This window comes from Melospiza georgiana, chromosome 20 (assembly GCF_028018845.1).
Source record: "Melospiza georgiana isolate bMelGeo1 chromosome 20, bMelGeo1.pri, whole genome shotgun sequence".
Taxonomy (NCBI): Eukaryota; Metazoa; Chordata; class Aves; order Passeriformes; family Passerellidae; genus Melospiza; species Melospiza georgiana.
The window spans coordinates 3,147,634-3,169,521 of NC_080449.1; the positions used below are offsets into that span (position 1 = coordinate 3,147,634).

The 21,888-nt window shown below is 49.8% G+C and overlaps 1 protein-coding gene across 4 annotated transcripts in view; it reads left to right on the top strand.

Annotated features, from left to right (window-relative positions):
• NSMF (NMDA receptor synaptonuclear signaling and neuronal migration factor) overlaps positions 1 to 21,888 on the top strand; it is a 45,436-nt gene that overhangs the window by 16,026 nt on the left and 7,522 nt on the right. Inside the window, exons 3-10 of one of the 4 annotated variants that reach the window (XM_058038400.1) lie at positions 4,257 to 4,733; positions 9,741 to 9,816; positions 11,533 to 11,538; positions 12,345 to 12,413; positions 16,299 to 16,351; positions 18,236 to 18,325; positions 19,983 to 20,104; positions 21,751 to 21,834. In XM_058038400.1, coding sequence (XP_057894383.1) covers positions 4,257 to 4,733; positions 9,741 to 9,816; positions 11,533 to 11,538; positions 12,345 to 12,413; positions 16,299 to 16,351; positions 18,236 to 18,325; positions 19,983 to 20,104; positions 21,751 to 21,834 — 977 coding nt within the window. The remainder of the gene's footprint in view (positions 1 to 4,256; positions 4,734 to 9,740; positions 9,817 to 11,532; positions 11,539 to 12,344; positions 12,414 to 16,298; positions 16,352 to 18,235; positions 18,326 to 19,982; positions 20,105 to 21,750; positions 21,835 to 21,888) is intronic. The other 3 variants (XM_058038402.1, XM_058038398.1, XM_058038399.1) reach the window with 3 other exon arrangements.

A 21,888-nucleotide genomic window follows, 5' to 3' on the forward strand; every position in this document is an offset into this window, starting at 1 on the left:
GACAGTAGAACTCCTGCACTATAGTGACAACAAATGCCTAATTATCAGGAACTACATGTACTGAGAATGTGAGTTATTTTTTCCCCAAGACACTGCCAGTTTCCCAGCACAGATGTCACTGCTGTCAGTCTTTGGTCGTGGATGTGGCCTGTGTTGGGCAGTGCTGTGTGGAAGGTGAAGAGAGAAATGTCAGACAGGAGCAAGTGAAGCCAAAAGGACAAAAGGTTGTGTGTTCAAGTACATCATGAGGGGGGTGAGAAGTGGTTTGGCCCTCAGGACTGGATGTGAAGCCCTGCTGGGCTTGGCCCAGGTGGGCAGGGAAGTGATGGAAATACCACTGGGATGTTTCTGGAACCAATGGACACATGATCTATAGATCAAGCACGTTGGTCTTCTTCCTTTCATCTTGGTGCTCAGTTCCTCATGCACAATAAATCCATGTAGAGCAAGAATCAAGGTGAAAAGAGAACCTGAGGAAGCTGTTTTATCTGGTCCTAAGTAGCAGTGTGAGACACAGGTGTTGCTGCTGAAGGCAGCAGAGGGGGGAGCAGAGTCATTCCCAGGGCAGCTCTGGCATGGTGAGGGGAGGGAGCTGTGCCAGGCTGCCCAGTCACACTGGCCAGGGCTGCCATGGCAGGTGGAGGGAGCAGCTGGGAGTGGGAGAGGTGGCAAGAGCCATGTGAAAATGAAAAAAGGGAGCAGCAGCTCGAGGCGAGGGTGTTAACAGCAGCCTGCTACAGCTGACTCCAGAAGGGGCAGCCCCAGTCACTGCTGAGCTCCTGTGGGTGCCCCTTGGTTCTCCTCACCCCACATCCCTGGGGTGGGGCTCAGCTCTAATCCAGCACTGATTTCTGGACCAGCCTGACTTCCTTCCTAGCAGAAGTAACCTGTTAGCCTCAAATGCCTTTGTGTCAACAAGTGCAGTGTTTTGGCACCTGAACCCTGTTCACTGCAGGCACAGACAAGGGTAACTGGTCACATCTTGGTGTATGTGAATGCACAGACTCCTGAAATGGTGTGGATTCTGTTCTACAGGCCAATAATTCATTATGATGGATGTTTGAATCTCTTTTCCTTCCACACTATTTTCCTGTAGATAATTCTTTATTAACGACTACTCTTGAATAAAGCTTCGTATTCCCGTGGCATATGAAGTTGCTTCTCTAGTGTGTAATTACTGAAGGTGCTAAATTGAATGAAAATGAAGAATTATCCAATTGTTTTACAAAAAGAAAGTGCATTGGTGTGCTGGCAGCCCTTTGTAGTGTAGATCATGAAAACTCTTACATAAGTACAAGTGAAAACACTTTGAGGAGGGCACAAGTAAGGTAGGAAGAAAGATTTATCCTCACGTTTTGCATGCTAGATCAGGTAGGTAGTTTACGTCATATATATCTGGTCAATCCTGCCAAGATTTCAGTAAAAGATTTACTCTTCCTTGAAACCAGTCATGGGCCCCTGAAATCTCTGTAAATTTTATGGAGCTGAACAGACCTCACTGCTTATGAAACAGAGATTAGAATTGGTCTCTTTGCTCTTGTGATCATCAGCATTTTCAGGCATATTGTGCTTTGGAGACTTCATTTTTCCATTTAGCCCCAGATCTCAGGGCTCAGGAATTCCTGGATGTCTGAATTCCAGAGCTGTCAGTGTGTGAGTGAAGGTGACACTCCTGTGTATTCCCTCTGAGGAGGCTGTGCATCTCCCATGCAAGTATCACTTTCAGGAGGAGCAGGGGCAGCTGTCAGCCACGATTTTGTGGTGCCTTAAGAAATCTGTAGCGTCACTGTGCCCACACAGATTAGTAAATTTGACAAGTTGAGAAGAGTACTTAGAGCTGGCCTTTGTTTTTAATTTTAAAAATGGTTTGTTTGGCACTATTAGCGAGCACAGATCTTGGCAGAGCTCAGGGAGTCTTTGGTGGTGTTTTCCCAAGATGTGCCCACTCTAGAGCATGGTTAATCCTGGAGCTGGGGAGGATCTGAGCTGCTGGAGAGCAGATACAGGGGACTTGCTGCCTCTTGAGGGGGGACACGTGGTTTGAGGGACTCTGGGGCCTGTGGGCACTCTCTGCACTGTTCTCTGACACTGTGCCCTGCAGGTGGGTACAGACTCTGGGATCACAGCCTGTGGAACACCTTCTTCCACTGAAAATGCTCTTGTTGTCCATCAGGCTCCTCCTGGAGCAGGAGCAAATGTCCACACTGACCATGGGGCACAGTAGAGCCCTGCCAGCCTTTCACACTCTCTGGGGAGTATCTGAGGGGCACTACCCCTCACCACACCTGGACATGGATTTTTGACTTCATGTGAAGCCTGCACAGAACATCAGCTGCAGGCTCAAAAGGCTCAGCTCTTTCTTCAGGACTCCTACAGTGTCTCCTCCTGGCCAGCTCCAGTATCCAGAGACTGTGAGGAGACAAGTGAAAGGAAACCTGACTTGTGTCAGCCTGAGCAGCCCTGACAGTCACTTCTTGAGCAGAGTGGCCAGACACTGATTTATTTCCTGGTGGTGCTGGAGGAAGTTGTATCTCAAGCAGAAAAATGAGACAAGGGTGACACCCTGTACCAGTACTAACTCAGTTCTGGTTACAAACAGAGCAGGGGGAGAGGCCCTGGGCAATGTGAGCATTTTCCAGGATGGATTTCAGATTCAAAAGCTGACTGTGTATGGCCTCAGCTTGGGAGGGCTGCTCTCAGAGGGGCACAGGAGCACTTCATGGGCAGCAGTGAAAGATCTGTGTTACACACATACACTACCACTCTTGTCCAGAGGTCATTCTCCCCTTCCTCCTTCACTTCATGGCCAGTTGCCAGGTAGCCAAGCCTTCAAATTGTGGATGAATTCTTCTAGGTCATGGCTTGGTAGCCAAAGAAGTTATGTTCCATAAATATTTACTGAAGTAAAGGCTTGGGTTTGCTTTCTGCCTCTGTTTTAAGTGCTTCTGTCTGTGCTGGACACTAATGATTTCATTTTTTGGGTAGCAATCACATAAATAATGCCTTCCCTGCTGAGCCTTTTTGCCAGTCCCTGAGCTGCTTCCCATCTGAAGGGAAGTGTAAGAGGTAATTAACAGCCACTTGAAAAAGGATTAGCAGGTGGGTGGGAGCTACTGTTGGGTTCATGCATGGAATTGCCATGGAAATGCTGAGATTTCCTGGCACTTCATCCAGTGTGTGGGCTCCAAAGATAGTTGCACTCATGGGCCTGTCTCCCTTGGATCTTCCTACCCTGCACAGGGAGCGGCTGTGTTTGCTGCCAGGACAGCTCCAAGCTGTGGCCATCTGTGAGACCGGGGCGTGCCGCGAGCGGGGTGCTGTGCTGCAGCTGCCAGCTGAAGCCTTGCTGCATCTCTTTCATGTCAAACCACCTGGCAGAAAATCAGGAGGGGAAAAAAACCAAACAAACCTTGTTGGTTTGCCCCTTTGCCAGTGTTCTGAAAGAACTTTATGGGCCAAACACTCAGAGTTTGGCACTTGGAGGGGCTGGTGCTGGTCCTTGTCCTGCAGACTGTCACCAGCTCCGTAGCCCTCGTGTGGCTGAGCAGGGCTGCAGCTGAACCAGGGCTGTCTTGCATGGCAGCATTTTCAGGCTGGGCAGTGAGACCTGCATTTGTTAGAGTTGTTGGGTGGCCACACATGTGTAAAATATTGGGGCTCTCTGTGAGAAGAGGTTTATCTCTGTCCTGGTTTATCTCTCCTTTCAGTGCCTGCTGTCGCAGACATCTTTCCATTAAAAATCCTTTCCTTAGGATTTTTCTTCCTGAGAAACTGAGAGGCCTCAAGAACAAAATGTAAGCAATGATTATCTGCTGCTGTGGAATGCAACAGGTGCATCTGTGATTGGCCCATGTTGGATGTTCACAATTAATGACCAATCACAGCCCAGTTAGTTTGGACTCTGAGACACAAACCTTTATTATTTGTTCCTTTCTATTCTTAGCTTAGCCAGCCTTCTGAGATTAAACTTTTCCTTCTATTCTTTTAGTGTAATTATTATGTAATATATATATCATAAAATAAAAAATCAAGCCTTCTGAACGTGGAGTCAACATTCTTGTCTCTTCCCTCACCTGAAAACGCCTGTGAACACCGTCACAGCCTGCCCTAGAGGTTTAGAAGGTGGTGATGGGCACACATTCATCTGAAACGGTTCCTGCAGGGACCTCCTGTGTCTGTCTCCCCTACACAGCAGTAACAAAGAGCCTCCTGGATTTGCTGGTGTCTGTTTAAGGAAAACATGCCTTTTGTTTCAGATCACCTGCTAGCAGACTCCTACATCGGGCAGGAGGACTCCCCTGAGCTGCAGCAGGTGGCCCAGAACAAGCGCAGGCTCTCGGTCATCTCGGACGGCAAATTCGAGAGGAGCTTCACCGAGGAGCAGGCGGAGAAGCTGCCGAGCGAGGGCCCCAAGCCACGGGTGTACACCATCTCTGGGGAGAGGCCCATGCTGTCAGAGCACGAGAACGACAGCATGGAGCTGGTGGTGATGAAGGGAGCTGCCCACGAGGAGTGTCACCACGGGCACCACGCGCACGGCGCCGCCGGCTCGCACGGCGCCCGCCACTGCAAGGCCTGGCCTGGCGGCCGCCAGGGCTCCAAGGAGTGCCCCAACTGCTCCAGGCTGGCTGCCCCTTCCCCGCAGTCCATCGAGCTGGAGCAGCACCCACCTGGCGAGGCTGGGTGGCACAGGAAGAGGCTGGAGAGGATGTACAGTGTGGATCGAGTGTCTGGTAAGTGACTGCTGGGTGGTTGTTGTTGTTGTTGTAGTGAGGATGGGTGAATAAAGTGATCTATAGACTCTAAGGTCTCAGAAGGTAAAATGCAAAGTTTATTAGAAATTGCACTTTTTTTAGTAGACTGTCCTGGTTTAGGGCAAATTTGGGAGAGAATCTCCAAAGGGGGACCCTTCCAGAAAGCAAACCCACACGGCCCCTTCCCCCAACCGAATTGCGAAGGATTCCTTGGAGAGAAGTGGAAAGAACCTGTTTGTTTAACAGGCACAGCACCCCCAGCACACAGAACCTGTTTATTGAACAGGCACAGCACCCCCAGCACACAGAACCTGTTTATTGAACAGGCACAGCACCCCCAGCACACAGAATGAACAATACCAGCTGACACCACTCTGTCACCGCTCTGAAAAAGATGACAAATTCAGAAAGTCTCTCTTGGGGGTGGTCGCTCTGTTCTCAGTCCCTCAGCGCTGGGGCAGCTGCTGCAGCCACAAGGTGCAAACTCTCGGTATTCCCAGGGCCCAGTCTGGAGCAGGCTTGAGTAGGTCCAAAAAAGGGAAAGGAGAAACAGTCCAGGAAGAAATTTGGACTGTTTAACTAAACTAGCTAATGAGCAGAAGCAAGAGCGAGAGCAAAAGCAGAAAGCAAAAGCAGCATCATGCACTGCCCTGTCTCTGTGTCCCACCAGCTGTGGGGGAGCGGCTGATAAGAAACCAAAAAAAAACTTTCACTCTTCAGAGCCAGTCTTGAAGGCACAGAACATGATATCCAGCATAAACAGAACACACAGATGGGATACAAGCATCATAATATCACCCTAGGATATTGACAGTTATGATAAAGGTGGACTTGATTTGTTTTTAATTAATACTCCTCACAGCACTGGTTAATTAGGAACAGCACCCTTCTTGTAAACACTTTACAATTAACACCACATTTTACAATCAAAACACCAGCTGCAGGATTGTTTTAATTCTTTCTCTGAGCTTTCTCAAAATTTCCCTGAGGAATGTTTGGGAAAATTTATCTGTCTGTCCATCTGACCAGACTGTCAACCACCACACTGGGTGACACAAAAGGTGACACCCATCTCATCCCAGCACAGGGGTTTTGATCCTGGGCCCTTCTGGTACCGTGGGGCAGCACTGGAAAGGGATTGTCAAAAGATGAGTTTGCAGTAAGCTGAGCTCAGTTGGGGGCCAGCTCATCCTAGCTCCTGGTCATCAGAGGCTGCTCTGGGTGGTTTTCATGACTTCATGCAGCTCAGTGGGCTCCTTTTCTGTGGAAGAAGATTAGAAGAGGAAGGACTCTGTCAAAACCCTGCACCCATGCTTATCCCAGATGCAGTTCAGGGCAGGATCCTCTCTCTGCCTCTTGCTGGGCAGGGGAAATCTTTCTGAACTGCTCTGTGGGAGCCTCAAGTTACGGTGTTGTGTACCTTGGTGTGTTCCCAAAATTCTTGTTTGCAGGGCTGGATGCCACTCACGTAGTGCCACCTCATGGGCTTCCTACAAATATTGGCAAATAACATAGTGTTGGACTTTTTCCCTCCTTTCTTCCTTGCTTAATGCTCTCTCAATTACAAGAGTGCTTGTAATTATTCCATTCCATTTTAAAAAAAGTCTTTAAAAACTGAACCATTAATCAAATATATGCCACAGTCTGTGTGCTTTGAATTATAAGCTGATGTGCAGTCCATCTTTGCCTGTAGGTGGCTGGCAAAGAGTCTGGCCCAATTTGTCTGAGTTTTTCTGTAAACACACATCAAGGCACTTAGAGCAGAGAGTCTGGCCAGGAAAGGTCAGGGCTTTCTCCTTGGAAAGAAACTGTGTGTAAGGACTGTGCAGATCAAACTGTCCAGCTTCCCTGGGTTCAGAGTTTTCTGATAAATACTGCAGTGATGTTTACTACAGGTAAAATCACCAAAGGTTTGAGTCCTGGACCATGTTGTCATGCCTAGATACCTGAAATCATGTGGCTACATGAATATATGGATTAAAATGAAGAATAGTAATGAAAAAATAGCTGATTATGAAATGTGTGGAAAAGCCCCCGAAATCCTGTGCATGATTTTTAAGCATTGTTCCTCTGTTCCCTGAGACTTTTTGGGATTCACATCAGACACTGCATGTGCCCCATATGAGAAAAAAAATGAGTTTTATCCCAGCCCAAACCAGCACACCTGGACAAATCAGAATTGCACTGTGGGACTGAAGGAATTACTTGATACAGAAGCAAGGGAAATCTCCACAGCATTAGTGGAGGGGTTTAGATCCTCATAGCTGGAGCTGTGTTTGCTGGAAAACCTGTGCTGGTGATTCCTGCAGGGAGATGCTGTTACTGGGCCTTGGAATTCAGTGTTTGTTTTCAGCCAGGCAGGCATTGTCATTGGGGCCAGTCATCAGTGTGGGGTGGAGATTGGTCTGTCTGAAAATGTGTCAGAGTAGTCACTTAAAGGGGAGCAAAGTGGCCAGTGCAGGAGCTGAGGTTCCCCCCATGTTTCATTCCATGTTTCAGCAGCTCCCCTGGGTGCTCATCTCAAGCTCTGGGTCCTGACATGTGTGGCTGCACAGGCAGGGCTGTGTCTCCAAGCCCAATTTCCATCCCAGCACTGGCACCATGGAGGGAGAGTTCCCTCAGCTTGGTGTTATTTGCACTCTCTATCCAAGTGCTGCCACTCAGAGATAACCCCAGAACTGAACAGCAAAGTGCCACAGCTTGCAGGAATTCCCTGGCATGTCCTTCCTGCCTGGCTGGCAGGGAAAGGGAGCAGTGGAGGCAGGAGAGGCTGATTTCCCCAGGGCTCACCTGACTGTGCTGCTTCTGTTTGCATCCACATGACAAGTGGCTGCTGCAAACCAGCCCTTATGGCAGCCAGGCCCCATTGGCATCACTGAATGTGGGTTTTGATGCTGAGTTTCTGATGCCTGACACCATTCCAGGGGAGCACAGGCTGTCATCTCCTGGCTGCTCCCAGCATCTGATACACACACACTATGGACAGAGGATTTGGGTGCAGTGGGAAGCAGCTGGAGATGCTGGATGTGGTGGTGGTGTCCCTCCAGTCTTACCAGGCCCCTGGCTCCTCCACTGTTTCCTCACAGCTGATGGTGAAAGGAAAGGAGACCAAGCTGCTCTGCCTGGCCAGAAAGGATGTGCTGCCTGCTCCTGGCAGCAGCCGCCATGCCCATGGTCTGAATTTTAATGTGGTGAGTGAGCTCTGGAGCTGAGCTGTGCTGCCCAGTCCCCACCTGTGAGCTCCTCTGCTGATGTCCTACCCTCTGAAGGGTCCCAGATCCTTTATTCCTCATTGAGTGCTGTGTGGAGGACAGGGGTATTTTTCCCAAGTAAACTCCAGTCTATGAGAAAAGGAGAGAGCTCCCAGTGATGGGGCAGGCAAAGCCTCCTAAGGATATATTAGCTGTTGTTCATAAGCTCTGCTTTGAACCAAAGCCTGTGGCTTAAGAGCTGTAAAACACATGAAGAGCCTGTCAGTCCTCTGAGATGAGCAGTCCCTGAGAAGCCCATACAGAATTGTTGGCTAGAAAGGAATTTGTACAACTTCTCCTTTGCCACTTCTGTGGGTTGGAGGCTTCAAACAAGTAACTCATTTACAGTCTGAGTTGTTCTGCTTTGCTTCTGCCTCTGTGTTTTGGAGGAGAGCAGAGTTTGGGACTGCAGCAGAAGTCTTTAGCACACTGGAATGCAGTTTCATTTAACATCTATATTTCCTTGGAGTGCCTTTAAGCAAGATTTGACGTAAACTGTGAGCTGAGAAGGCGTGTCTGCTACAGCTTTCTATAGATTTCTTGGAAGCTGCACTTCAAAGGAAGGCTCCCCAGCTGCAGTTAGCATTTTTTGCATCTGTAATTGCAGCCACTTTCTGTACTTTCAGGGAATAATCTGTAGGATATGATGATCTGAGCAAAACATTTGGTAAGATAGCTGGTCTGTAGTGATTATGCCTGCAGTGGGCATGTGGAGTTTGACTGGGCTTGGGCCAGTGAAAGTGAATTTAAAAATATCTTGGCAATGCCAGAATATGAAATATTATCAGATCTGAAGACGTGAATGACTGAGGCAAGACACAATGAGCAACATGGGGCAAGGCATTAGGCAAGGGGGTCACAAATTGGGTGTGAAGCAAGATGAAAAATCAGATAGCCCCCAGGAATGCAGTCCACTGAGCTCTCACAAGTGTTGTGGCAGTGGGTTTCAGTACCCCTCTGATTCCCTGCCTGCCTGACTCCAGCAGTTCTCAGCAGCAGCTGCTGCTTGGGCAGGTTCTTCCTCCTGGTCACCACACACATAATTGGTGACTTATTTTGCTTTCAGTGAAGGTGATGCAGTGTTCTGATGCCCTGGAAATAGGGAAAAAACCCCACAATTGGTTTGGGCAGGGCAGTTTACAAAGAGAAGTGACTAAATCAGCTCAGATACCTGCAGGTTGTGGAGCTGATGGGTGGTTTGACTTCCAAACCAGGGGAACCCCTGAAGGCCAAGTCACCAGGAGCAAGTGTGAGAGGGGTTTATTGAAGCTTCAGTGGCAGAAAAAGAGAGGATATGTCAGGCTTACTGTTTTGAGTGGAAGGTAAATGCTTTTCATCTTCTACAGTGCTGTACCAGAAAGAACTGGAGGAATGGGACAGTTTAAATCAATGATATAAAGGAAAAGGCAGAGACGGGAAAATGCTTTTAATGAAAAACATTTCATTTCCTTGGGTTTTTTCCTAGTTCAAATGTCAGTTCTGTAATTCCTGGATTATTCTAATCTCCAATGCTTAAGATAGAGCTTTTATTCTTCACTTAGTAGCCTGATAGACAGGCTTAGCAGGAATTTACAGAACACTCGGAGGCAGCGTGCAATTACATGAGGAGGATGAGACTTGAACTGTTCAGCCAGGGCAGGATGCTGAAGGAAAAGTCCTGAGGGAAGGAGGAAATATGGCTGTCTGAGGGGTGTCTGTGCCTGCTGGGTGCTCAGGCTCTCTCTCTCTCTTGCAGATGATGTCCCCATACGAACCTGGTTCCCAAAGGAGAACCTCTTCAGTTTTCACACTGCTACCACAACTATGCAAGCGTAAGTGCAACCTCTGCTGTGGCTTTTGTTCTGTACCTGAGGGTCTGGACATGCTCCTGGAGCAGGAGTTGTGTGTTTGGCATCACTGTTCAGGGATAAGAGAGAAACTTGTCTCTTGTTAATTTTCTTTCCTACTTACTTACCTTCCCTATTGCTCTCATTAGTTTGGTTTTACCTTCTTTAACTCCTCGGGTACCCTGCTCTCCTCTGTTCCCTGATTTTGTCTGTGACTCTGTGCCTGGCTGCCTGTCACAGCAAGGCTCCTGTGGGTCACCCCTGAGACCCTCCACCAGCTGCTGCTGCTGCACTCACTCCCCAAGGGAAGGGTGTTCCAGGCTTGCCCTGCATCCCTCACTCCCCAGAAGTGCCTTTCTCTGGGATAAGGAAGCCCTGCAGCTCTGTGTGTGTGAAAAAGTGTCAGTAAAATGCCTGCAAAGTGTGAAGGGGTGTGAGTTAGCAGGAGCCTCTCCCTCCACACTCCGTGCAGGCTCCTGGGTGCTGAGTTTGGGAGGAGGCAGCTCTCAAAGGGCTCAGCAGAGTGAGGGAAGCCTCCTCCCCAGGTTGTGCCAGCTTGCCAGGGAGTGCTGCCTTCCTGCTTTTGACTATTTCCACCTGACTGGAAAACCAAGGCGAGCAGAGAGGAAAACAAGATGCTGTTCTGCCTTCCAAGGCCCTTCCCCAGCCTTGTCACCTTTTTCCTGTGTGTTTCTTCCAATGTCTGGGACACCCTCAGCCCTCTGGCTCTGTTTCTTCTTGTCTAATCTGGTGTCCTTTTTGTACTCTTGTTTCTCTGACATTTCTGCCTTCCCTTATGCTCTTCCGTCCCCAAATCCTGAAAAGAGGCTGATTATTTCTCTTGGGATAACCCAGACTGGACCAGAGCTGGAAGGATTCATGCAGGGAGGGCTGGATTTGGAGTTGAGGAGTGGGGTAGCTGCATCCCCCCAAAAAAAACATTTAAAAGATATTGTCTGATAACAATCAATGGTATTTCACAGTTCTGATCTGACCCACAAACCATCAGCAAAATCGGCACATTTGGACACAGCCTTTGCTGTCTGAATTTGTATTTTCTGGGCAGATTTGTTGCAGGATGATGGCCCATGGCTGGTTTTACAAGGCTTGGAGGACATTGTGGGGTTGGTTTGGGGAGTGGTGCCCTGAGGGAACCATGGAGGAGCACAACTCCCTTGGTAGATGTGGCTTCTTGGTTAACATTTCTGGAGCTTCTGTGCTGCCTCTGGAAGTGACACAGAAACTCCTCCAGAAGTTCCCAAAGGTCTGGGGTCACTCTCCAGGTGCCCCTGGCTTCTGCTCCAGTGTTTTCAACCCGCTGTGCCGCTCCCTTCATGGAGCAGCAGCATGAGCCAGCTTCAGCAGTGTTTGCCATGGTGGGAGCAGCTCTCCCTGCTCCAGGAGCTCATGGTTCTGCAGCCTGACAGGCCACACTCAGCTCTTGTACATCTGCTCATCCTCTGGGTCTGTGTGGAGCTCACTTTGCATCCAAGCCACATGTCAGCCCTGCCCCAGGGAGGATTAAGCTCAGTCAAGGAGGAGTCTCACCACTGAGAAATGTTTAATTTAAAAAGCAATTTCCTTCCACCTAACAAGATATATTCCTTTTGGAGTGAGAATTCCCTCAGAACTCTGGCTGGGGCTGAGCACTAATAAATTCCTCTTTTCTCTCTTTTTCTCTGCATCTCCTGGAATCTCTAGCATCTCGTAAGTATAATCTTATTTTTTTATTTCCTTGTCTGTTGGTGTCCTAGCTAAACTCTCCTCTCCTGTCCATCACATTCACTTGTGCTTTCCCTGTGCTAGGGGCTCTGTCAGCTGGCTGGAGGTTAGGTGGCTACACCTGGTGGGCCTACATGGATCCCACCAAACCATCCTCATCCTCTGAGTGCACTGGCACACTTGGAAGTGGAGAGGAGTTCCTCTCAATGCTGGTGTGCAGAGAGGGTGTGGCTGCAGCTCCCAGGTCCTTTCTGCAGAGCAGGGATGGTGGCTGCTCCTTTGGGTTCTGATGTTTGAGGAGAAGCCCAGGGATAGTGGGTGCTCCTTTGGGCCATATTTGAGGAGCAGCCCAGGGATGGTGGGTGCTTCTTTGGGTTCTGATGTTTGAGGAGCAGCCCAGGGATGGTGGTTCCTCCTTTGGGCCATGTTTGAGGGGCAGCCCAGGGATGGTGGTTCCTCCTTTGGGCCACATTCTGATGTTTGAGGAGCAGCCCAGGGATGGTGGGTGCTCCTTTGGGCCATGTTTGAGGAGCAGCCCAGGGATGGTGGCTGCTCCTTTGGGCCACGTTCTGATGTTTGAGGAGCAGCCCAGGGATGGTGGCTGCTCCCTTGGGCCATGTTTGAGGAGCAGCCCAGTGAGTGAGGAGCTGTGGTGTGAGTGCCCTGACCCACACATGGTCCTGCCCACCCCCTGGGCAGCTCAGCCTCTGTTGTCTGCCCAGAGCTCCCCTCTGTGTGTCCCTTGTCCCCTCCAAGCTGGACCTGGTTAATGGCTTGCCGTGGTTCCCCAGGGCGTTCAGGGGCTACGCAGAGAGGAAGAGACGGAAACGAGAGAATGATTCTGCAGCTCTTATCCAGAGGTAGGGCCCGTCCCCACAGCTGTGACCTGCTGTTGCATGGGCCCTTGGGGTCACTGCTGAGCCCTGGTGCCATTGACTGTGGCTGTCCCTGTCTCTGTGCTGTCCTGGGGACACTGGCAGTGCCTCTGCTGGAGCTGTGCAGGTGAATGATGCTCAGGGATAGCTGATCTCCCTCTTCTTAAAGAACACTGTCAAGTTGCTTTTAGCATTCCACATGATCTGTGCCTCAGGCAGAAAAATACATACTTAAAAAATTAAAGATGCGATTTCCCCATGCCAACTTGGAATTTCATATCATCACAGAATGGTTTGGATTGGAAGAAACCTAAATTATGATCTAGTTCCAACTCCCTTGCCACAGGCAGGAATTTGTTTGAGGTTAGATGAATACTGTATGTGCTGTTACTGCATGTACAAATGCACCTCAAAAATCTGAGACTTAGGCAAAACTGACATCTCTAGTGACCAGAAGTCTATTTTTAAGTCTTATTTTTTTTCAATAATAGAAGGGAAGTAAAAGTGGATGGGGACTGGTTCCTTGTCCAGGTATTACAGAAAGGCCTGGTTTCCTTCTGCAGGCTTCCTATGGCACATCATTTATTCGCAGTAGGAATCAGAACTGGTTTGGTTTTTTAAATGTGCCCAGAGTTGTGGCAGCCTACTAAAAAGGATAGCAAAGTATTTGTATAATTGGTTTAAAACTACCATGATCACTTCAGCACTGTTTAAAACCAAGTGAGAGAAAATCAGATTTTCTTAACTGAGAAATTGCCAGGCAATATTTTTTATAGCAACTTCAGAGTGGTGAGGTTGTTTTCATCAATAACAAAGAGAAATAAAAATCCAAACTAAAGACACTCTAAACAAATAGTGTATCTTTGAAAAGAGAGATTTCTCAGAATTTGTTAGGCAGAGGCAAGTCTTGGTTGGGAAATGGTTTGTGAGTACAGGAGCAGCTGTGAGCCTTGGTGGGGCTGTGTGGTCAGGAGGGAGGATGGACTGACCTGAGCCGTGTCCCTGCTCCTGCTGAGCACAGTGCAGGGAGCCTGGCTGTGCCTGCCTGTCCCAGAGAGGAGGTGACAGCAGAGGAGGGCTCTGGTGCAGGGATTGCTGGCAGAGCTCAGCCCTGTCCTGCAGGGAGTGAGGAGAACCCCACTGCGGGTTTGGTGTTTGCTGTGCAGCCCTTGGTTTGTGCTTCAGGGTTCAGCTGTTCTCACACAGCCCCTTCAGTGCTGTCTGGTGTCCAGGGATGCTGGCATGTGTGGTGTGGCCACAGGGATGCTGCCTGTGGAGTGAGGGATGCCCAGAGCTGTGCCCACTGCAGGAGCAGCCAGAGAGGGCAGTGTGAGAGGTGCTGTCAGGAGTTTGGGCAGGGAAAAGTCTTCTGGGCAGAGTGGGGTGCCCCACTGCAGGCAGAGCTGCAGGGTGGAGAGGGACTCTGGTTGGAGCCCCTCTGGCTGGGATGGATAACCTGGAGGTGCCATGGGGCCATGCAGACCGTGAGGCACATGGAGCAGAGCTGTTCAGAAAAGGCAGTGGTAAGGAGATTTCATCACTGAAACTTGAGGGATGCTGGTTGTGTCACGATGGGTGAAGGGATCCTGCAAGTGATCAAGTGCCACAGGGTTCCTGGGCAGGTTTGGGGATCCCCATTGCTGACAGAGCTGTTTGCAGCTTTCCCAAGGCCTCTCATGCTGACATGCAGGCACAGAGGAGCCTGAGGAGCCAGGCAGCTGCAAGAAGCCCTCAGAAGGATCTAGATGTTCACAGCATGGCCAGATTAGGAGGCAGTCCCAGACTTGCACTTCTTTTCCAAAGGGCTGTTTTTTCTAGAAGAAAATAGATGGAGCAAAAGGCCTTTGTCCCATTCTGTGAGTGTTTAGTGCAGTGGTTAACCTTGAACAGCTGGATTCTCCTTAGAGCTGCTCTCAGCAGAGTTTAGGAGAGTCTCTTCAAGGGAGAGCCCAAGCTGTCCAGGCAGCTGGGAGCAACCTTCTTCTATGCAAAGGCTGCTTTACCCCTCTTCCCCCAGGGTCTGAAGAAAGTCCTCTGTGGAAAGGACAGCTGAGCATTTAAAAGAAAAGTGGGTTTTACTCCAAAATGCCAAAAGCCCAAAGGATATGACAGTGGCCTTGGGCAATTAACAATGGTGCTGAGTGTCTGCTATGATCTCAGGCTCACAACAAACCATAAAGATTTCCATATAACATATGTCTGAGACTTCTTTGTGTAAAGAACAGCCCTGGTTCCTTCAAAATGCTGTATTTATTTGGATTTTAATGGAATGCACTGTAAGTGATGGTGCACCCCAGAAAGCTTTGTACAAAGAGCCAGGCCAGGGATGTGCCTAAAGGAGCACTTGTCTCATCCACAGCAGTGAATCTTCATGGACCCAAGTAGAGACAAAATAAATCTTTGGGAAACATTAATAGCCCAAGTGTAGACAGAAGTTTGGCATGGAACAATGCTGCTCCCAGCTGCTGGTTTTGCTTCTTGCTGGATCTGGAGCCTGATGACAGCAAGAGCTCCCAGGCCAAAGAGGGGAAGTGCAGGAGGTGACGTGGGTGCAGTGCTCTCCATGAGGACTGTGTTTGTGTGGATCTCCTGGACAGGAGCAGATGGATCTGAGTTCCTCTGAACAACTTCTTGTCAGTGCTGGAAGTGTCTTTTGTTCCAGTCAGTTTGCTAAAGCATCTGCATGGTTGTACCATGTCCTTACTCATCCCACTAACCTGTGTGTGAGCCAGACAACCTGTGACTTACCCCTTTCACCAGCTGTGGTGTCTGTTGCCTGGTGTTTGCCCTGTGTTTTGGGGGCCACAAGGAGTCCAGGAAGGCTCCCCCCACTCCAGGGTGCCCAGTGCATGGGGCTGCACTGTGGGGTGAAGCCACAGTCACTAAAAAGGGTTCATGGAGAGGTGACACTGCTCTTGATGCTGCTTCTCCCTGTCTCTTCTGATGTCCTGTTTGTTCCTGTCCTGTTCCTGCCTTGTGAGTGATGAGAAACTGAGAGAAACTGGTCCCATGCACTTGGAGGGGCTGGACAGAGTCCCTTGGCCATGGCCTCTGAGGAGTGGCCAGGACATTCTGTTTCACACAGAGCTGGCTCTGGGGTGTAGCTGCTCCCCAGGCTTTCCCCTGGAGTTGTGTGCTCTGCTGGGGTGTAGCTGCTCCTCGGGCTTTCCCCTGGAGCTGTGTGCTCTGCTGGGGTGTAGCTGCTCCTCGGGCTTTCCCCTGGAGCTGTGTGCTCTGCAGCCCCTCTGGACCTGCCTGTGAGGCCAGGCCAGGGCAGCACACGGGGAGAGCAGGCCCATGGGGACAGGCAGCATCACTGAACTCTGCTGTGCAAGGAGGGAGAACGTGCTTTGGTCCTCCCCAGCTGTGCCTGGAGAGCAGCATGAGCTGCATGGTTACCAACAGCACAGGAGGGGTTTTTGGAGCTGTGTTTGGGAATGAGCACAGCCCCCAGTGTGCAGAGCCTGGGCACCCCACGTTCTGCTGCAGAAAGGGGAGCAGTTACTGCTCTTTACCAGGAAAAGAGGGAACACTGCCAGCACAGGTGTCCTCAGCAAATACAGCACAGGTAAAGCTTAATCAGAGGAAAGGGAAAGCAGCCATGAGCAGAGGGCTGCCCTGTGGGACCCCACTTGCCCTGTACCAGCAGCCCAGGGAGCTCTGAACAGCCCCACTCAATGAACATCACCATCCCAGCACTCAATCACTGCAGGCTGGGGACCTGGTCTCCAGCTTTGCAATGCCCAGAGGGAAATAGACCATCATCCCCATTTTATTTTCTTTTCTTCCTCCCTGTTGTCACAGTCCTGCTGGGCCCAGGTGTTGCTTCTTGTCTCCTTTCTCAAAGGTTGTGTTTGGCCTTTCTTGCAGGAATTTTCGGAAGCACCTCCGCATGGTGGGGAGCCGAAGGGTTAAAGCACAAAGTAAGTGAGCACTGGAAGTGTGTCTGTGAGGAGCTGGGCTCTGTGGGCATTCTGTCACATGCAGATGTGGGTTGAAAGACCTGGCTTTGGGCTGGAGAGAGGAATTGACCTGTTGGTGCCATTTTACCCTACAAATAAGAAGATCAGGTGGTTGTGAGTGTCCAGGACATGTGGATGCCTGCAGCAGCCTGGGGGCTGTTCCCAAGGACCCTTGCTGTGGCTGTGGGACATCTCTGGTGCAAGGCATGGAAGGAAAGCTGCAGCATCCTTGTCCCCTGTGTGGATTTTGGTGATCACTGGGGTGGAGGCCAGTGAGGAGAACCGGGGCTGGGAGCTGAGCAGAGCTGCCTGGCCTCTCTCTGCAGCTGTGACCAGCTGTGGCTCCATGTGGCACACAGACTGCTGGCTGTCCCCTCCTGCCCCGTCCCACTGTCATCTCCACAGCTGGCCCTGCGGGAGAGTTGCCTGGGGGAACTGAGATGATGGTGGAAGGAAGAAAGAAGAGGATCAGAGAAGAGATTGGAGCAAGGGGCAAATCAGGGAACGTTATGCCTCACTGGGGAAGAAATCACCTCTTAGGCCTGCAAAATTGCAGTTCCCTTTCCCTGGTGAAGGCAATAATCCTCCAAAACTTGATTGGGCAATTCCCTTAGTGCTGTGAAAGTGGCGTAACCTGCTCCTGGGAGCTGAGGATTGCTCCAGAAGAGAAAGCATCTTGTTCTTCCCAACCTCCCTGGCCAGGCATCATGTACAGAGTGCCCCCAGCAAAGCATTGCTGAGTTCAATTTGCATTCTTTCCTTTCTCATGTGCTGTGGGAAGTGATCAGCAAAGAGCTTTGCCCTTTCCAGAGTCTTCACTGGCATCTGAGTTAGCACTGCCTGACGTGGACAGGGCTTACCTCTGTGAAACTCAGGCTTGGCTCTGCCTCAGGAACTCTTGGGTCATGTTTTCAAAGCTTTCTTTCTGTGCACAGTAGCTAAATGCCTGGGTTATCTGAAAGCTGAGGATGGAGATCACCTGAAGAACTGAAGCCATCATTTGTCTCCCCAGACACCCACCCTGGCCACACTTCAGCAGGGGACAGGCTGCTCTTGTGGTGCTGATCTGCAGTGAATTCCTGTGCTGCTGTTACTCAATTCCCTGCTGCACACTCTGTCTGCCACCAGAAATAGGTATTAGTGCCCACAAGTGGCTGTTAATCCTGGCACAATGGCTCTCACATGGGCTTGCCAAGTCAGACACGGGGGTTGCCAGTTCCCAGGAATTTGCCTGCGGTGCAGCCGTCTGAGCCAAGCTCCCTGGTTTGTGCTTGGGAAATGCCAGTGCAAACAATACAGCACTCCTTGGGAGGAAAAAAAGCCATGAGTAGTGCTCACAAGAGTGCAGGCAAGCAAAGGCTAAAGGATTTCCTCTTTTGCAACAAATTGTAGAAAGCGTGAGCTTTCCAGAGACATCCCCTCCCTGCTGTTTGGTCCAGCTCTGACTGGGATGCCAGTAGAACATGAAGGGAGAACTTACTGGAGCACTACAGCTGCCTTCTGGCCATGCAGGTGTTGCAGTGCATATTTCTGTGAGGCCTTGGAATCTGAGCACTTACACTGGGACACTGGACTGGCCTTGGTTAAAGTGAGGTTTGCGCTGTGTGCATTTGAGGAGAGACCATCAAGTGTTGTCCTTTTTCTGTGTTCCATGTCCCATCCTGTGCACAAGTGGGCACTTGTCTCTGCTGTGTGGAAAGGACTCACGTTTGGCAAATGGAAGGAGCAGCCCAAGGGAGTCTGTGATGTGTGGCTTTGGTGGCAATCTGCTGGATGATTTGTTTGCTGGCAGCAGCAGAGGTGCTTTGGGATCTGTTAATGTCGTGCTCTGGTTTTATCCTTTAGCATTTGCCGAACGGCGTGAGAGGAGCTTCAGCAGGTCCTGGAGTGACCCGACTCCCATCAAAGCTGATTCCTTCCATGACTCTCGAGAAAGTGAGTTCTGAGTCCTTTGAGCTTCCTCCTGTGGGCAAACCCTCCAGCAGTTGTTGGCTGGAGTCCCACTGGAGTAACTCCTCTGTGCCCTCTGTCCTGTCTGTGATCCTTTTTTAGTTTCCTGAGATCGGAGCAGGTAACGCTCCAGGTGTATGTACCTGTTCATCTGTGTGTACCTGTATTTATTTGTAGAGCACCACTCATCCAACCTCAGATTATTGAGCAGTTGCCAAAGGGTACCCAGTGGTACAACTCTCTTACTCTGTTCCCATCATCCCTTATCCTCTTGGCACCAAAACAACCTCTCTGGAAACTCACCAGTCCAAGGCTGCCTTCACCATAGTGGGGCTAACGTGGCTTCCCATGCAGGAGCCCCTTCTGAGCTCTTTCCTAGCCTGGAATAGCTCAAGAATACAGCTGATGACATGGAGCTTTGATTTCCTGCACAGGTGATAGCTTGGGGCAATCTGATCTTCATTTGGGCTGCCAGGAATCCCTCTGGGAATCCCCAGTAATGCTGCCATGTTCTGCTTGAGGGGACTGAGATGCTGTTGTGTTCATTTACAGGAAGGAATGCCAGCATCTGTATTCTTATAAAGGGAGTGTCTGTTTTACACAGATTTTATTGCAAGCCTGTAGGCAGGAGCTTGGTGGATATGAGTTTGCCCATGTTGAAGTGAATTTCACTAATGAAATGACCTGATCTACCAGGTAAGCATGAGATCTGGCCCTGCTAGCTTTAGAAGACCCAGGTTGCAAGGGGAGGTGTGTGAAAGGCCAGCTTCACAACATGACCCTTGTTGTTTGGCAGTTTGACTCCTCCCTGCTCCCTCAGCTGCCCGGAGGCAGATGGGAAAGCCATGGAAAGCCATGGAAAAGCCATGGAAAGCCATGGGAAAGCCATGGAAAGCCGTGGAAAGCCATGGGAAAGCTGTGGTTCACACAGGCTCCAGGCACTGCCCAGCGAAACTCGGACATCCCCAAAGGCACAAACAGCGGCACCTCGGTTCTCTTTCCTCAGTCCAGCAACCATCTCTGTTTTTAACCTTTAATGGTCAATTATATTCCTTCCAGATGTTTTTTTCCCCAGGAGGCATTGAAGGCCAACAGGTAAGGTCGATTTGGAGAGCAAGTTCAAGTCTACTGTTGCAATATGACTGTGTTTGTTGCAGCTGTCCTCACGCACGCTCTAAGACTTCTCTGCCAGGATCAGTCTGACCCACAAGTCAGATTTTCTTTATGATCCCTGAAAAGATGTAGTCAGAGCAGTAATTACTACAAGGAGACCAGCTTTGAAGTCTTTGGACTTCTGCTTATCAGCCTGGCAGTGCTGAAGTGTAGAGAGTCTGTCTGTGTTCTGTCTCCTTCCCCATTTCTGGAGTGACAGGGTGACTGTTGTGACTTAGCATTTGAAAGCCAAGCTTGGTGACTGCGAGAGTGCTGAAGTTCTGTGACACGTGCCGTGAGCTCTCTGTGCACTCTTCATTTGTTCCATGTTTGTCTGTTTGAAGGCACCAGCCCCAGAGTGGTGTCTGTCACTCTGTGGGTGACAAGAGAGCACGAGTGTCGTGGCCCCTCTTGTGAGGAAGCTGCCAAGGCAGGATGGAGTGGGGAAGGCTGTTCTGCCCTTGTAATGGTCCCTGCTGTGTTCTGGCAGGCCATGACCTTCAGGATTCCTGCGGGACTCTGGATGGTGACTTTGACTTGAACTGGGAAGCAGAAAAGGAACTTGAAGCCATGGCATGTGACGGAGAAGACTTTATTCCACCAAAAATAATGGTGAGTGTTTCCAGCTCATGCTCTGCCTGTCCTTTCAGTGCTGCTGAGTTCAGGATCTTCATGGGAAGTGTGTTGTATAGGCACAGCCTCAGGGGTCTGTGAGGGTCACTCAGAGATGAACCAAGACTTGACACAGGCTCAGATCAGGTGGTGCATTGAAATAAAACTAGAAGGAGGGATCTGTAGTCCAAATCAGAGCAGGAATGACACCATTGTATTTGCAGGGAATGCCCCAATGAAGGCAGGAAAGATTAATCTGACTCCATGTTCTCAGAAGGCTAATTTATTACTTTATAGTACTATATTATATTAAAGAATACTATACTAACTATACTAAAGAATACAGAAAGGATACTTACTGAATGCTAGAAAGATAAAAATGAAAACTCCTGACTCTCTCCAGAGTCCTGACACAGCTTGGCCCTGATTGGCCAAAGAGTGAAAACAACTCCCAGCAGAATGCAATGGAACAATTACCTGTGGGTAAACAATCTCCAAACACATTCCACATGAGCACAACACAAGAGAAGCAAATGAGATAAGAATTGTTTTCCTTTTCTCTGAGGCTTCTCAGTTTCCCAGGAGAAAAACCCTGGGTGAAGGAATTTTTTCAGAGAATGTGAATGCTACATGACACCAACACAGAACCAAGTCAGCCTGAGGCTTGTTAACCCTGAAAACAGAGACCTGAGCACCACTGCCAGCTCTGCTGCCATACTGGAACTGAGGGGCCTGGAATCACAACAGAGTTCAGGCTCTGGTGCTGCTGGTGCCAGCTGAGGCTTCAGCCAGAGTTGTCAGCACTGTCTGACACTTGCAGCCCTGTGCCTGCTGTGCCTGGTGCAGGGCCAGCCCTTGGCTGGACCCTGGGCAGGTCCCACCAGACACTGAACACTCCCTACAGCCAAAAGCAGGTTTTGCAGGAGTGATCCTCACTGGGATACTGTGGTGTTTGTGAGGGTCCCCAGGACAAGATAAGAGATGAGAATCTGACTCCATGTTCTCAGAAGGCTGGTTTATTATTTTATGATATTATATTATATTAAAGAATACTATACTAAAACTGTACTATAGAAAGAGAAGGATACAGACAGAAGGCTTAACAAGAGGGAATAATAAAAACTCGCGACTGACTCAGACAGTCTGGCACAGCTGTCTGTGATTGGTCATTAAGTAAAAACAATTCACATGGGTAAACAATGTCCAGACCACATTCCAAAGCAGCCAAACACAGGAGAAACAAATCAGATAATTATTATTTATGTTTTTCTCTGAGGCTTCTCAACTTCGCAGGATAAGAAATCCCAGTGAAGGGATCTTTCAGAAAATACCACAGTGACAGGATACAGCCATCCATGGTGGTGCACGAGCTGCTCCATCCTCTGTGCAGCCCAGTGTCCCCTTTCCAGCCTGTTCTGGGCCCAGTGCTGCCTGGGGGCAGAGCTGTGTGCTCATGTGGCACTCAGGGCACTCAGCAGCCCTGGGAGTGCTCTGGGCTGGAAACTTTCCAATGGGATGTGGCTAAACTGGGTTAGCTGCACCTCGAGTCACACAGAGACAGCTGAACAGGGTTTATGGCCTTTGTCCCTCTGTCCAGACTCTGCTGGCTTCTCCTCATGCTGTTGCACCTTTGTTCCCCTTTGCAGCTCATCTCTTCCAAGGTGCCCAAAGCAGAGTATGTCCCAACAATCATCCGCAGGGACGACCCCTCCATCATCCCCATCCTCTATGTGAGTAAATCCCTTCTGCTGTGGTGACAGCACGAGTCATGCAGACACTTATTT